The sequence below is a fragment of the Lathyrus oleraceus genome, chromosome 7 (assembly GCF_024323335.1).
Source record: "Lathyrus oleraceus cultivar Zhongwan6 chromosome 7, CAAS_Psat_ZW6_1.0, whole genome shotgun sequence".
NCBI lineage: Eukaryota > Viridiplantae > Streptophyta > Magnoliopsida > Fabales > Fabaceae > Lathyrus > Lathyrus oleraceus.
The window spans coordinates 544,939,777-544,955,043 of NC_066585.1; the positions used below are offsets into that span (position 1 = coordinate 544,939,777).

At 33.5% G+C, this 15,267-nt stretch overlaps 2 protein-coding genes across 3 annotated transcripts; both read right to left on the reverse strand.

The window, feature by feature from the left end:
• Positions 1-6,215: 6,215 nt before the first annotated feature.
• On the reverse strand, positions 6,216-10,046 carry LOC127105402 (zinc finger BED domain-containing protein DAYSLEEPER). Of its 2 annotated transcripts, none has more exons than XM_051042585.1 (2): positions 9,783-10,046; positions 6,216-8,711 (listed from the first exon to the last, which is right to left on the reverse strand). In XM_051042585.1, the coding sequence occupies exon 2, from the start codon at positions 8,700-8,702 to the stop codon at positions 6,492-6,494; it is 2,211 nt and encodes a 736-aa protein (XP_050898542.1). In that variant the 5' UTR covers positions 8,703-8,711; positions 9,783-10,046; the 3' UTR covers positions 6,216-6,491. The 2 variants fall into 2 exon arrangements, with proteins under 2 accessions (XP_050898542.1, XP_050898543.1); XM_051042586.1 differs by having other exon boundaries at positions 6,216-8,560; positions 9,783-10,044.
• A 2,132-nt stretch (positions 10,047-12,178) lies between these two features.
• Positions 12,179-12,748, reverse strand: LOC127104920 (secreted RxLR effector protein 161-like). Its single transcript, XM_051042059.1, has one exon. It carries the CDS (start codon positions 12,746-12,748, stop codon positions 12,179-12,181), a length of 570 nt encoding a protein of 189 aa, XP_050898016.1.
• Positions 12,749-15,267: the final 2,519 nt, after the last annotated feature.

Genomic DNA, 15,267 nt, shown 5'->3' on the forward strand with positions numbered 1-15,267 from the left:
GCTAAGAAGAAGGATTGCAAGACGGTGTTTTACATCTAACCGACAGTTGATGCGGCTAATTTCAACAGAATCTCTCATGTTGAATCAGAGAAGGATGCATGGGATATTCTTGTCGAGTACTATGAAGGAGGCGAGAAAGTCAAGGTTGTCAAGTTGTAAACTTTGCAATGACAATATGAATTGTTATCGATGAGAGAAGATTAAAAGATTGCAGGCTATGTGTCGAAGGTGCAAAAACTCGTTCATTTCATGAAGGGTTGTGGTGAAACCCTAACTGATAATATGACATTTAGAAGGTAATGTGTACGTTGACCTCTTACTTTGATCACGTTATCGTAACTATTCAATAACCCAACAATCTTGAAACCCTAAAACTAGAGGATTTAGTTGGTTCGTTGAAGGTGCGTGAGATTAGGAATATCAAAAGGAAAGGAGTTCAAGACTTAATACAAACACTACAGGCTTAGTCATGGAAGAAGAATGGTGGTTCCAACAAGTTCAAAAGAAAAATCGACAAGACTCAGGGTAAGAAGTCTTGGTCGAATCCTCACAAGAATAAGTTCGATGATAGAGCTTATGAATCTTCGAAAAGAGGAGAAGCAAATTCCTATCAGAAAGACAAAGAAGAGAAAAAAAAAGGTGTGCAATGCTATAACTGTGAAAAATTGGGTCACTTTGCCAAGCATTGTTGGCACAGGAAAGGACAATGGATCGACAAAAGGCAAGGACGAAGGAGCGAACCTTGCACGTCAAGATTCAGATGATTCTAATGATATGGTGGTTATGGGTGCAGTTGCATATGACCATGTCAAATCCAAGATCTGGTTCCTCGACTCAGGCTACTCAAATCATATGACTGGTCAAAAAGTATGGTTAGTAGATTTCGATAAGTCGAAGAAGAGCAAGGTCAAACTTGTTGATAATAGCTCGTTACAAGCAGAAGGTACTAACATCATAGTTATTCAAAGGAGTAATGGAGAAAAATCTATGATCAAAGATGTACTATATGTACTTGGAATAAAGTGCAACCTGCTAAGTTTTGGACCACTGGTAGAAAAAGGTTTCTAAGTGATTATGAAAGATGGAGCCTTAGAATTGTTTGACACCAATAACAATTTGGTCTTAAAATCTCCTTTTTCGAAGAAGATGACACTTAAGACCATGATTAGTTTGACTGAAGTACAATGTCTAAAAATTGATGTCGACCACAAGCATGATTGGTTATGGAATTTTAGGTTTGGACATTTGAACTTTCGATTACTCAATCAACTTATCACTCAAGAAATGACAATTGGCATACCAAGTATGGAGATGCCCGATAAACTTTGTGAAGGTTGTCTAGTCGGAAAGCAATCCAGAAAGTCTTTCGTTTCGGCTATGCTAATAAGATCTTCTTGCATACTCAAAATTGTACATTCAGATGTATGTATACCTTTTTAAGAGCATATCATTTGTGGAAATGAGTATTTTGTTTTGTTTGTCAATAAGTTTAGTTGAAATCTGTGAATCTATGTGATCAATTGAAAGGATGAATTATTTGAAATCTTTAAGAGATTCAAGATGCATGTCGAAAACCAGAGTGGGAAGAAGATCAAAGTTTTGCGAATAGATAAAGGTGGCGAATATACATCAAGAATGTTTAAAGAGTTTTGTGCGGAACATGGTATTAATCATGAGGTAACTACTTCTTGCACTCCTCGAGATAATGGAATAGCAGAAACAAGAAACTGGACCATATTGGACATGGAAAGATGTGTGTTGAAGCAGAAGAATTTTCCAAAATCCTTACGGGTTGAAGTTGTTTCCACTGTTGTTTATATTCTTAATAGGTGCCCTACCAAGAAGCTGAAGAACAAGGTTCCTAGAGAAGTTTGGAGTGGCAAACGACCATCAATGAGTCATCTGAAGGTGTTTGGCTCTATTTGTTACAAGCATGTTTCTGATGCTAGAAGAAGGAAGCTTGATGATAAGAGTGAATCTATGATGCTGGTAGGATATCATAAAATTGGTGCATACATGTTGTTCAATCCAATTAATTAGAAGATCATGATGAGTCGAGATATTGTGATTCATGAAAATCCTGCTTGGGATTGGAATTCTAGTGATGCAATTGACAAGCTATTAATGAGCTATGATTTCGACGAAGCAAGTAATGATGTCTAAGTCAAAGATATTATCAATATTCCTGTCGAAATCGAAGCAATAGCTGACATGCCCGACACGGTTGAAGTCGAAGATGGTGTAGCTAGTACTAGTCAAAGACCTCAAAGAACTAGAGTTCGTCCAGCAAGACTTCAAGATTATGAAGTCACTGGTGATAATGAAGTCACACCAGATGGAGAGTTAGTTCATTTGCCTTACTTGTAGGTGCTGAATCAATCAGTTATAGTGAAGCCTTAACTGATAAAAAGTGAAAGTCAACTATGGTCGAAGAGTTATAAGTAATCGAAAGAAACAACACATGGGAGTTAGTCAAATTGTTAGCACATACAAAAGCTATCAAAGTAAAGTGGATGCTCAAGTTGAAGTACAATGTTGATGGGTTGATAGCAAACATAAGGCGATATCGGTAGCTCGAGGTTTTCTTCAGAGAGAAGGAGTCGACTACTCTAAAGTATATGCATCAGTAGTAAGATTGGAGACTCTTCGACTAACAGTTGCCTTGGCATGCAATCAAGGCTAGTCGACATTTCACTTAGATGTAAAATCAACATTTTTGAATGGTCCTATAGATGAAGAGGTTTATGTCACACAACCTTTTAAGTTTGTGATTCAGGAGGAAGGAAGGAATGTATACAAGTTGCACAAAGGGCTTTATGGTCTCAAGCAGGCACCTATGGCATGGAACAAGAAGATCGACTCATACTTGGTTGAATTGGGCTTCGTCAAATGCAAATCTGAATATGGTGTATATGTTCAGGTTGTGGCATAAGATATAACAAGCATATGCTTATATTTTGACGACTTGTTAGTAATTGGAACTAAGCTCGGAGAACTTGATGAAGTTCAAAGAGTTTATGAAGAAGGAATTTGAAATGTCGGATATGGGAAACTTGTCTTATTTTCTAGGCATGGAATTTCAAATGTCAAAGCAAGGTATGGTGTTACATCAAATAAATTATGTCAAAGAGATACTCAAGAGATTCCGGATGGATGATTCGACTCCTGCATCTTCACTTATCGAACCAAACTTGAAGTTGGAGAAGCATGGAGAGGAAGACAAAGTCGATGAAACTTTGTTCAAATAAATTGTCGATCTCTGAGATATATGTGCAATAGTCGACCTGATATAGGTTTCTTAGTCGGATTAGTGAGCATATACATGAATGAACCAAGGGTGTCACACATGAAGGTTGTAAGAAGAATCCTAAGATACTTAAAATGATTGATAAACTATGGATTTCTATTTCAACAAGACTCTAAAAGCAAATAAGCTATGGTTACTTGTTATTCATATGTTGATTGGTATGAAGATAAGGAAGATCAAAGAAGCACAACTGGTTATTTCTTTCAAGTGTTTGGTGCCCCGATCTCATGATGCTCGAGAAAATAACATGTGGTGGCATTGTCATCGTGTGAGGCTGAATATATGACATGGTCTTATGTTATGTGTCAAGAAATTTAGATTAGATGTGCTTGAATAAGTGAAGTTCGAAGTGAAGAAACATTTGGTGTTGCAGATCGACAATATATCATCCTTAAATCTTACGAAGAATCCAGTTTTGCATGAAAGGAGTAAGCACATCGAAGCTAGATTTCATTTTCTTATGGAAAAGGTAAATCAAGGTGAACTTGAAATGAGTCATTGCTCAACCGACTCAGAATCATAATCCTTTTTTAAATCAAGGGAAAAGCTAGATTCCATTTTCCATTTTGATTAACCATATTCATAATCATAAGCCTTTTTTAAAATCCACCATAAGGATAAAACAATTTTTCTTGGTTCTTTTGGCCAAGTCAACAAATTCATTTACAACAACTACCTCATCAACCAAAAGCCTCCCCTTCATAGAAGCGGATTGAATTAAAGAGATGATTTTACCCATAACATTTGTCGCCAACTTATAAAGATAGCCTACCAAAGAGATAACCCTAAAATCCCCTAAATTAGAGGGAGAGCCAACTTTTGGGATAAGGGTGGCAAAATAAAAAGAGAAGCTACGAAGGAGAGATGCCATAGAATAGAATTGATCAAACATGATATCTAAATCATCCCTAAGAAGGGGTCAAAATCTCTTAAAGAATAAAATATTAAATCTATAAGGACAAATCTTTAAGGATAGAAATGGAGAAGAAAGAGATTGATTATCCTCAAGAAAAAGATATTGAAAAACCACACCATGCAAATGGGTCTGATCCTGAAAAGGTTCTTGAAACTGATTAGTGAAAAACCTAGTCACATATTGTCTAATCTCGATCATTCCCTCCAACCACACCTCCTCAACATGAAGGGTAAAGATAGAATTACTCGTGCTATTTCTTTTAACCCAAGCATGAAAGAATCTTGTATTATCATCTCCTTCTTTCAATCATTTCTACTTGCTCTTTGAGCCAACTGAGATTATTTGATCATAAGTAAAGACCAGAGATCCGCAATGACCCTAAATCTCTCAATTATCTCATAATGCAAGACAACCCCCTAATTCACATTTAAATCTTGAATTTGAATCTTCTCTCTAAGTTTATTAATATGAGGGACCAAATTGTTAAGAAAAAAATTGATGTTTTGAAGAAAATAAATTTTGGTGTAAATATAACTAAGATTGTGATCTTATTTGTTATCTGATGTGTCCTCATAAGTGAAAATAAATAAGACATATATGTTTAAAGTTTATACCCATGAGATCAGGGAAACAATAATTCTCAAGTTTATTATTAAGTCCATTACAAATATCAAATGTGACAAGGAAATGAGATACATAGTGACATTTTCGTAATTCTTCATCTTGTTGAGGATCAAATTTTGTCGTAAAAGTCTTATAATGATATTTATATAATTCTATCCTACATCAAAAGGATCATATTCTTAATAAATGATTGTTTTGTAACTATATTATAAAGTGGAGGATAAGTTTCTCAAATACATTCATAATAACATTGTCTCTCAAACTATTAAAGGATCGGGACATATATAAATAGACCTTCATTCTCTTTCCATATTCTTTTAAGTAAATGAAACAATCATGACACTCCAAAATCATACTCTTATTAAAGTAGCCAACTTTTGGTAAACCATACAAATTCTTGTGTGATTTCTCTTAATCTTTCCTTTTTTAATTATACCTAATTTATATGAAAATTACACGCACAATAATATTTATATTATATTATTGATCTTCACATATACACAAATTTAAAAGGAGTCACTGTTCAACCCCCCTCTAATAACATTTAAATTTATTTCACATATTACCAAAATCTTCTTTATTCCACACTTTCAAAACCTCTTTCAAAGACTTAAGATTCCCTCTAAAAACAAACCCCTTCCATTCCATAGAGAGGGAAGAAGACCAACTAGAAAGCACCACCTCACTGAATTGACTATATGTCAATCAATGATTGTTGAATCCAAAAGACTTAGGTCGCATAGCAACGAATGACGTGACGATGATCAAACACATCTCTAGAAATGACTCACTAAGACATCTGACATCGCCTCTCACACTATGCTCCGGACACAAGAATCCTATCAAGTCTACCGATAACACTCCCAACGGTTTGAAACCAAGTAAACTTCCTACCTAAGAGGGGAAGACCGATAAGATTCATTTGGGAATTGAAACCAGAGAACCAAGTAAACTTCCTATCTAAGAGGGGAAGGTCAATAAGATTCATTTGGGAATTGAAACCATAGAACCCCAAACTATCAGTCAGCCCATAAAACGATGCAAACCATAACACCAATCCTCTCACCTGACAACCACCCTCTATAGAAGGTAAATAATGTGTGAAAGAAAAATAAGAATTAAGTAAATCATTAGAGAGAAGCTAAAATTGCTTCACTTTACAAAGATATGTGAATAAAGTGTAAAAAAGTTACATTTTAGAAGCTCAACAAAATCAAAGTATCACCATCACCATGATTTCATCAAGCTCACTTTAATTCCAAACAGAAATTTATTCTCTTCAACTATGGGTATGGACACCCATCTACAATTAAGTAGAGAATAATTAGGCCAAATTTATCCAAAAAGAATGAAAACTACAATGGAAGATAAGTCAAAAAGAATAATTTGCTTTATATTGAATGTAAGAAACAAAAAATGTTTCTGGTTTTCAATTCAAACTATGAAAGTATGTTAAAGCAGTTGCTAATTGTAACTCACATGAGTTAAGTTTTCAAAAAGAACAAGTTCGAATAGAATAAATAACTTTCTATTCTATAAAACATATATTGACAATTATCACACAAAATTAAATGAGCTGAATAACGGTTTCAAAACTTGAATGAATACCTAAGAGCTACTTGAGAATCTATCACCTATCTCTTCTCAAATATTTGAAACATTTTTGGGTAAAGATTTATGTTGCAACCAATCCTTGGCACAAATAAGGGCATCGAGTGTATGGGATTCTAACAAACTTCGGTGATTATCCATTTTTCTGACTCCTGTGTCAAAAACAGAATCGGGAGACACAGTAGATATTGACATAGACAAGATATCAGATGCCATTCTAGACAATGTTGGATATTTCGATTGATTTAGCCTCCACCAATTCAAAATATTGAATTCTGTTGCTTCAGACAGTTGAGGTTCTTCCAAATACTCGTCCAATTCTGACTTAAATGGCTGCAAACAAGCCATATCAGATATACAAAACTCAAAGTCGGAAAGTTCACCTTCATCGACAAAAAGAGAACCATCAACCGGCCCTTCATATGGCTCTACTGTTAACATAATCTCATCTCCTTCTCCACCACCATTTGTTGCGGTAAAATGAAGCATTTCAGTGTTATATTCAATGAATAGTTCATGAAGGCCATCCTCGACTATCCTTATCCACGGCTCAGCATTCTCTCCAAATATCTTAGCAAATGTGGTTTCCACAAGTTTCATTTTATGCCTTGGGTCCATGGCCACAGCAACTGCTAAGATGAGACAGCTATCTCTCCAATATTGATCAAAGTTCTGGAGCAAAGGCAAAATCAAACTACTAAGAAAAAGATCCTGGCTGAAGGCTGCAATAGTCAACTCCATATGAAGTTTCGACACTTCGGCAAAAAATAAGTTTGCAGTTGGATACGGTTGGGTAGTTAAAATGTAAGATGCATCATACAAATGTTTCAAATATGTGCAAAGAGTTTTAATCTGCTTCCAGTCATCCATAGTTAGAGTCATTGCGAAATCAGGACATCGAGTATCCAAGCAAGCAAAGACTTCCTTTAATTCCCAGGCAGCTACAAGCATATGGTATGTTGTATCCCATTTATAATGGTCATCAATCAATAGGTTCACCAAACTAGGTACCTGTAGTTGTTGCTTAAGCTCAATAAACTTCTCTTCGTGAGATTCAGAATGTTTCACAAATTTCACATACTCGCGAACTTTGCTAATAGTTTCTCTCATTGCCTGTAGTGCATCTACTGCAATGCGGCTGAGAACACGGGCATAACAATTCCGGTTTAATAACTGACCACTGAGAATCACAGGGTTATTAATAGAGAGATGGCTTCGCAAATTAACCTTGACGGTCTCACTTGAGAAAGACTTATCGAGTGCAAGGGTAAGTACCCGACCCTCCAAATGCCAATCAGATAAACAGGTCATTATAGATTGGTTTATGAGTTCATCAGAATCAAGAAACGGCACTGTAACAACATTGAGAATAGGGTGATGCAAGTTGGAATCACTATCAATGAAGTGCCCTCTAATAATAACATACCCTGTTGTCTGGTTTGATGACCACACGTCCAATGTTAGGTTGAGTCGTCCAGGAATCCCGTTAATAAGATCTAACAAATTTTGCTTCTCTCTGAGGTACATAGAAACACAATACCCTTCAAAAGAATTCAAACACAATGGATTGAACTGGGGTTGAAGAGTCTGTGCAAAAGCAATGAAACCAGGTTGTTCCACAATATCAAGAGGATAATCATGTAAGATTACCATTTTAGCAATGTCATTGTTGCAACGCTCCTGGTCAAATGAGACACCTTTACCAGCATAGGTAGGTGTAGCTCTTTGCCTTTTCTTTGGTAGAATGCCATTAACCTGCAAACCACCATTTACGGGATGTGAGTTTGGTAGCATGCCATTAACCTGCAAACCACCATTTACAGGATATGAGTTTGGTAGAATGCCATTTATCTGCAAACCACCATTTACACCATTTACAGAATGTGGGTTTGGCTGACTTTTCTGCTGCATTACTTGACAGATTCCCAAAGAAATGTGCTTCTTCAAATTACTTGTGCCAGCTACTTTTAAATTAGTTATATAAGAAAACGATTTCTTGCACTGTTTACAGTAAGCTCTGGCACATCCAGCTACGACAGGTTCCACCGTGAAGTAATCCCACACAATAGACTTCTTTTTCTTCCGCTTATTGGGTTGTGTTCCTGAATCAGGATTCTCATCGTTAATAATAGGAGTAATAATTTCTGAATCAGGTTTCTCATTGTTAATAATAGGAGTAATAATTTCTGAATCAGGTTTCTCATTGTTAATAATAGGAGTAATAATACAAGTTTGAAACTCCATTAAAGCGTCCTATAAAACAAACAAAAAACGGAACATTTAAAGAGCAAAAAAAGGAAATGAAATCACATATTAACAAGACAAGCTAAGAATTACATTTTATACAAACATTATTAACAAATTGACCAAACAAGAGTGGGATTCGTAAGATTTTAAAAAGCTTCCCCTTCTAAGGACAAACTCATACAAACAATGTAGAGCCTCGTCATAAAAAATTAAAACATGATGTGAAAATCACCCAAGGCTCTAATACTGTCAAAACTTTCGAACTACCACGCTGATTTTAGCACTTCATATAAAAGCAGATCATAGTTAAGTATGAATTCGAAAAAAGTGGGCATCCTCTTCATATATGGCAGCCGGAAAAAATCTGCCATGAAAAAAATCTAGCTTAAAAGAAGACAAGCCTATGAGTCACCAAATAGCTTATTCAAAAGTTAGACTTATACTATACCCATAAATCAAAGTTAGCACTCAACTTTTCAATCAAGATTAAAAACACCAAAAACACTTCTCATTTACCGATCATGAAACCTACAATGGCATATCAAAAAGAACATAAAAAAAGCAGTGTTGTCGATGGCAAGAGCCAAAATCCCGCCATATTGGCAGCTCCGTTGTAGAAGATTATGGCAGAAAACCCCACAATATCAGCCAATAGTTATCATTGCATGTCATGGCGCATAGATTTCAAATGTAATTCAAACAATACTTATATAATCAATTTCATACTTTTTCAAGAGTTAACTTATACCCATGAAATCAAAGTTAGCATTCACCTTTTCAATCTTTATATTATATACCACCAAAAACCTTTCTCATTTACCAGTCATCAGACTTACGTATGAAAATCTAAAATTTCTGTATTAAAAAACCCAAGAACCTTAAACCCTAAACCCTAATTCAAAGTTTTCTTCCTCATTCCTTTCCTCCAACCCCATCACAAAAAAATCAAACATTACACACCAAATAGACCAAATAGAGTAAAACGATTCCATACATTTTGGTATAATAATTTGTAAGTACCAGAAAGGAAGAAAAAAACAGAGAGCAAAGAAGAAGAAAGAGAAACAGAAGCAATACCGTTGATTCAATTGATTAGAAACACCAAAAGAGAGAACGTTGAGAAGTATTGAGATTACAGAGGGTGTGCGGCGGAAGAAGAAAACTTGGTCGAAAATATATGAGAGAGGTAACAAAAAAAAACAAGAGAATGCGTTATTATAGTAGTAGTGAGTAATGTTTATATATAAGAGAGAGAAGGGAAGTGTTAGGGGTTATAAGGGGAATCGACGTAGAAACGGCTGCAAACGTAGAAACGGCTGCAAAGGAGAAGAGAGGCAAGCGAGGGTTTAAATTTTTAAAATACCCATTTGGTCCTTTACTAAACAAATCAACTATTTATTATCAAAAATATATTTTACAAGATTCATTTTTATTAAAATTAACTATTTTTTTTTACACGTCTATTTAATATTTAAAAATATAGTATTAATTTTTGGACATGTTGTTTGAGTTGATTTGTAAATTATATTTATAATATATTTATTATTGTTTGATTAAATATGTGTGCAACAAATTTCTATTAGCATATTAAAATAAATATATATAATCCTATATTATCTTATTATTATTTAATTTAAGAGATTTATATTTTTTTAATTTAAAGATTTAATTTGTCTAATATTACCATTAAAAAATAAAAGTATTTATTAAGACATTCAAATTTCCTCATTATAATTTAGACAATATCTTGACACTTCAGGTGAAATTTGAACATAGGATTTTTGATTAAGAAGATTATCAATTTAGTTTAACTATTCTTAAAAAAAAATTCAATAATAATATGAATAAAATTAGAATTTAATTGGTATGTATCAGTATAATTTTTTTTTACACGGTCAGTTAATCATAATTACTAATTTATTTTTAAAAAATTATTTTTATTTTAACCACTTTAAAAATAATACAAACTGGATGATTGTAATGTTTTTACTTACATTAACAGTGCATAATATATATATATATATATATATATATATATATATATATATATATATATATATATATATATATATATATATATATATATATATATATATATATATATATTAGGGAATAATGATTTAATTTATAAATATATTGTTAATATAAAAAACTTAACACTTTTAATTAATTATAATTATCAAATTGTTAAAATAATTGATTTTAATTATACTTTAATTTCAAAATTACGTGAATGATTGTGATTTGTTGTGCACAGAAAAAAATCATGAAAATATTGGTAATCTTTATAAAGAGAATATTGATACTAAGCTATTTGAAAATAATAGTATAATTTTGGAAGATTGAATAATATTGGTATTATTCCATAGCAATAGGGTTTTTATTTGTTTTATCTTTAAAAAAATATATTGTTGTTTATATTTTTAAAAATGATTTTAATAAATATTTATAATAGTAAAAAAAATTTAACTCAATTTTTCTAAAATTAAAATCAAAATTATATCATTTTAATATTCAATAACGCAATATATATTATTGAAGATTAAAATATTATCTAAATAATATTTTCTTTAAGAAAATATATCTCAAAAAGAAATTATAGTTTTTTTTAATAAAAACTAATATATTGAAAAGAAGCGGAGTTACATAAGATGAAACAAAAAGGGGAACTAAGTTAACCCCATCAAAAAAGTGGAAAACTTAAAGAAATATATATCAAGCATATTCTTTACAAAATCATTTCTAATTTCAATAAGGAAGAAGTAAACAAATTATGGAGTATGTATATGTGAGTGATCATAATGCTAGTTATTAGATTAATCTAAACACGATAGCCACGTGTTTCTCACCCTCTAAGGAATTAAAGGGGGGTTTGGAAAAAGTTTTGACAACCATAATAGAGTATGTTTCTATCCAAATCTTGAGCCAACCATAGTCTTTTACTATTTCAATTGATTTCAAAATTGTCGAGAATTCGGCTTAAATGGATGATCCAGGTAAACAGTATCAACAAAGCCCAACAAAAAATATTCGTTGTTATTCCAAAATATACCACCACAGTCCGCAACACTTAAAATAGAACTAAAACCACAATCACAAAATGAAAATGCTTCGTAGGCTGAGCTAAAAAATGCTATACTAACCTGAAAATGAAATTACATATAACATCATCTCTTAATACATATTCAATTAATCAAAATCAATAACACTAATTTCATTTTTCAAGTGGATAAAATGTCCAGTCTTAATAGTCTTAGTCAATATATTTTCAGCTGTTTCTAAGTGCTATAGTGCACAATTTCAAGCACTTCATTCTGAACCTAGTTTCTCAGAAAATGGAGTTTTGTGTTAATGTGCTTACTCCTTCCATGCAACGCCAAATCCTTATCAAGGCTTATAGCTTATTTAATGTCAATCATTAACTTCACATGCTTGCTTACCTTGATCTTCAGATCCAGTAACAAGTTTAGAATTCAAGCAGCTTGGCAAGTTGTCAAAGCACCTGCAATGTATTCAACTTCATAGGTTGACAATGCAATCACTGGTTTCTTCTTGGAGCACCAAGAAATAGGACCTCCCAGATACTTGAAAAGATATCTAAAAGTACTTCTTCTGTCAACTTTGTCTCCACACCAATCAGAGTCTGAATAACATATCAGCTTTGAATCAATTTCAACATCAGAAAGGAACAAAACTTCATATTTCAGAGTCCATTTAATACACCTCAGTATCCTGACATTAGCTTGGTAATGTGACCACTTTGATTTATTCATAAACCTACTCACCATTCTGACTGCACGGTAAATGTCAGGTCTGGTATTATAGAGATATCTCAATGCGTCTATCAAATGTTTAAAAGTTGTAGCATTTGCATCATCACCCTTAACATCAAAATCCAACTTGTGATTTATCTCAACAGGTGTGATTGCAGACTTATAATCCATCAGCTCAAATCTCTTCAGAAGCTCAAGTTCATACTTCAGCTTATGCAAGTTTATATCCTTATTATAGTACATAATCTTCATCCCTATAAAATATACCATTTTTCCTAGATCAATAATCTCAAACTCATTCATCAGCACCTTCTTGAACTTAGCTATCTCATATGAATCAACTCCTTGTTAGCAATATGTCATCAACATAGAGACACATCATAATCATATTGCTATCACATGTATGTTGAACATAAATACCATACTCCATCTCATATTTTTTGAATCCTTGAAGCTTGAAAAAATGAATCAATTTTTAAATTCCAGAATATAATAGCGTGTTTGAGTCCATACAAGGCTTTATGAAACTTGTACACCATCCCTTCTTGATTCTTTTTCACAAATCCAGAAGGTTATAATATACAAATTTCCTCTTTTAAAGAACCATTCATAAATTCAAGTTTCATATCTAAATGCATCAGAGGCCAATTCTTGTTAGCAGCTATAGTGATCACTAGACTGATTGTTTCATGTCTAGCTATAGAAGCAAACACCTCAAAGTAATTTAGTCCTGATTTCTGTAGAAATACTCTAGATACTAATCTTGCTTTTTGTTTTCGAATTGATCCATCTGGCTTCTGCTTTACCTTGTAACCTCATCTCACACTGATGGATTTCTTGTTCTTTGGAAGCTCAGTCAACTCCCAGGTCTTGTTTCTTTTTATAGCCTCAAGTTATTCTTTCATGGCTTTCAACCACGCCTTCTTCTTGAGAGCTTCTTTTGTAGTGACTGGTTCATAGTCTATCAGCATAAAACACTGAATGACTTCCTCTATATAGTTTATCTCAGTATCTTGCAACATATCATACTCTGTAAATCTTCTTGGTATTTGTATGATTATTTGTGGTCTATGGACTTGTTCAGAATCTTCTTCAGATGTTGGAACAATATCAGATGTTAGACTACCTTCAGAGGTTGGACCACCTCCAGAGGCATGATTACCACCAGATTCTGGATCATCATCAAAATCAGATTCACCTTCAGAGTCAGATTCACCTTCAAACTCATCTTTATCAGTAGATTCACCTTTAGACTTTGACTCATATTCAAACTTAGAATACCCTTCAAAGACAGGTTCTTCTTTAGAGCCTAAAATATCTTCAAAAGATAACTCAGGTGTTAACACTGCACCAGAGTTGGATTGAGACTTGTTCCAATCCCACGCTTATGATTCTTTCACAATGACATCTCTATTGAATTCAACTTTATTAGTGACAGGATAATGGAGCTTATAAGCATATGTGTTGTGGTACCCTACAAGCAACATGACTACACTTCTGTCGTCAAACATCCTTCTTTTAACATCTGGTACATGTTTATAACAAACAAAACCAAACACCTTCAGATGGCTCACAATTTTCTTATCTCAAGTCCACTTCTCCAAATGAATAATTGCCTTCAACTTCTAAGTTGGACACTTATTGATCACATATGTTGTAATGGCAACAACTTCTACCCACAAGATGTGAGGTAGCTTATTCTCCTTCAACATACTCATTATGATATCAAGCAAAGTTTTGTTTCTTTTTTCAGCAAGACCATTATGTTGAGGAGTGTATGGAGCAGTAACCTCGTGATTAATTCCCCTTTCCTCACAATATCTCTTAAACTTTATGGAGTTGTACTCACCTCCACCATTAATTCTGAGAATTTTCAACTTCTGACCACTCTATTTTTCAGCCTTCACCTTGAACTTCTGAAACTCAACAAACATTTCCTGCTTAAATATGATGAGTGCTACCCATGTCATTCTTGTGTAATCATCCAAAAAAGACACAAAGTACTTGTTTCCTCCAGGTGAAGGTACTTCAAATGGTCAACATACATCAAAATGCACTACTCCTAAAGCATGTTTTTCTCTTGGAGCTACATCTTATGCAAATGGCAATCTAGGTTTCTTACCTTTCATGCATATCTTACGTGACTTCTTAGGCTTCACAATCTTAGGAATTACATATACCAACTTCTTAGAACTTAGATGCCCTAAGCTTCTGAAGTTCATATGCCTCAATCTCTTGTGCCATAACTCATTGTCACCTCCAATGCCTTATGCATTAAGGCATTTAGTTTCAGCTATTTCCATATTCACCTTGAATGTTCTATTACTTCCATGTTCAAGCTGCATAATCATCTTCTGATCAGAATCATACAACTTCAAGAGATTGTCCTTCATAGTAATTGATAAACCTTTCTCAATTAGTTGACCTACACTTATCAAATTGCTCTTCATGCCAGGAACATACTAAATATCCTTGATCAAAACAATTTTGCAATTCTTCACTCTGACCTTGACATTTCTCATTCCTTCGGAATTCAGATATTCATCATCAGCACATCTAATATTTTTCCTATTTCTAGATTCAAAATTAATCAGCCATTATTTGTTTCCAATTAGATGATTTGAGCAGGCAGTGTCCACATACCACCATTCTACCAAATATTTACCATCAAATTCATAAGCCATTAATAGCACAGGTTCATCACCAGACTCTCATCTGATTATGTTTTATTCTTATGATTTTCTTTCCTTGTTTGACCAAAAGTCAACATCAAAGTGACCAAACTTCTT

Coding starts and splice junctions, on each gene's coding strand:
- LOC127105402 (XM_051042585.1), bottom strand. CDS start 8,702: ATGGAGTTTCAAACTTGTATTATTACTCCTATTATTAACAATGAGAAA.
- LOC127104920 (XM_051042059.1), bottom strand. CDS start 12,748: ATGGTATATTTTATAGGGATGAAGATTATGTACTATAATAAGGATATA.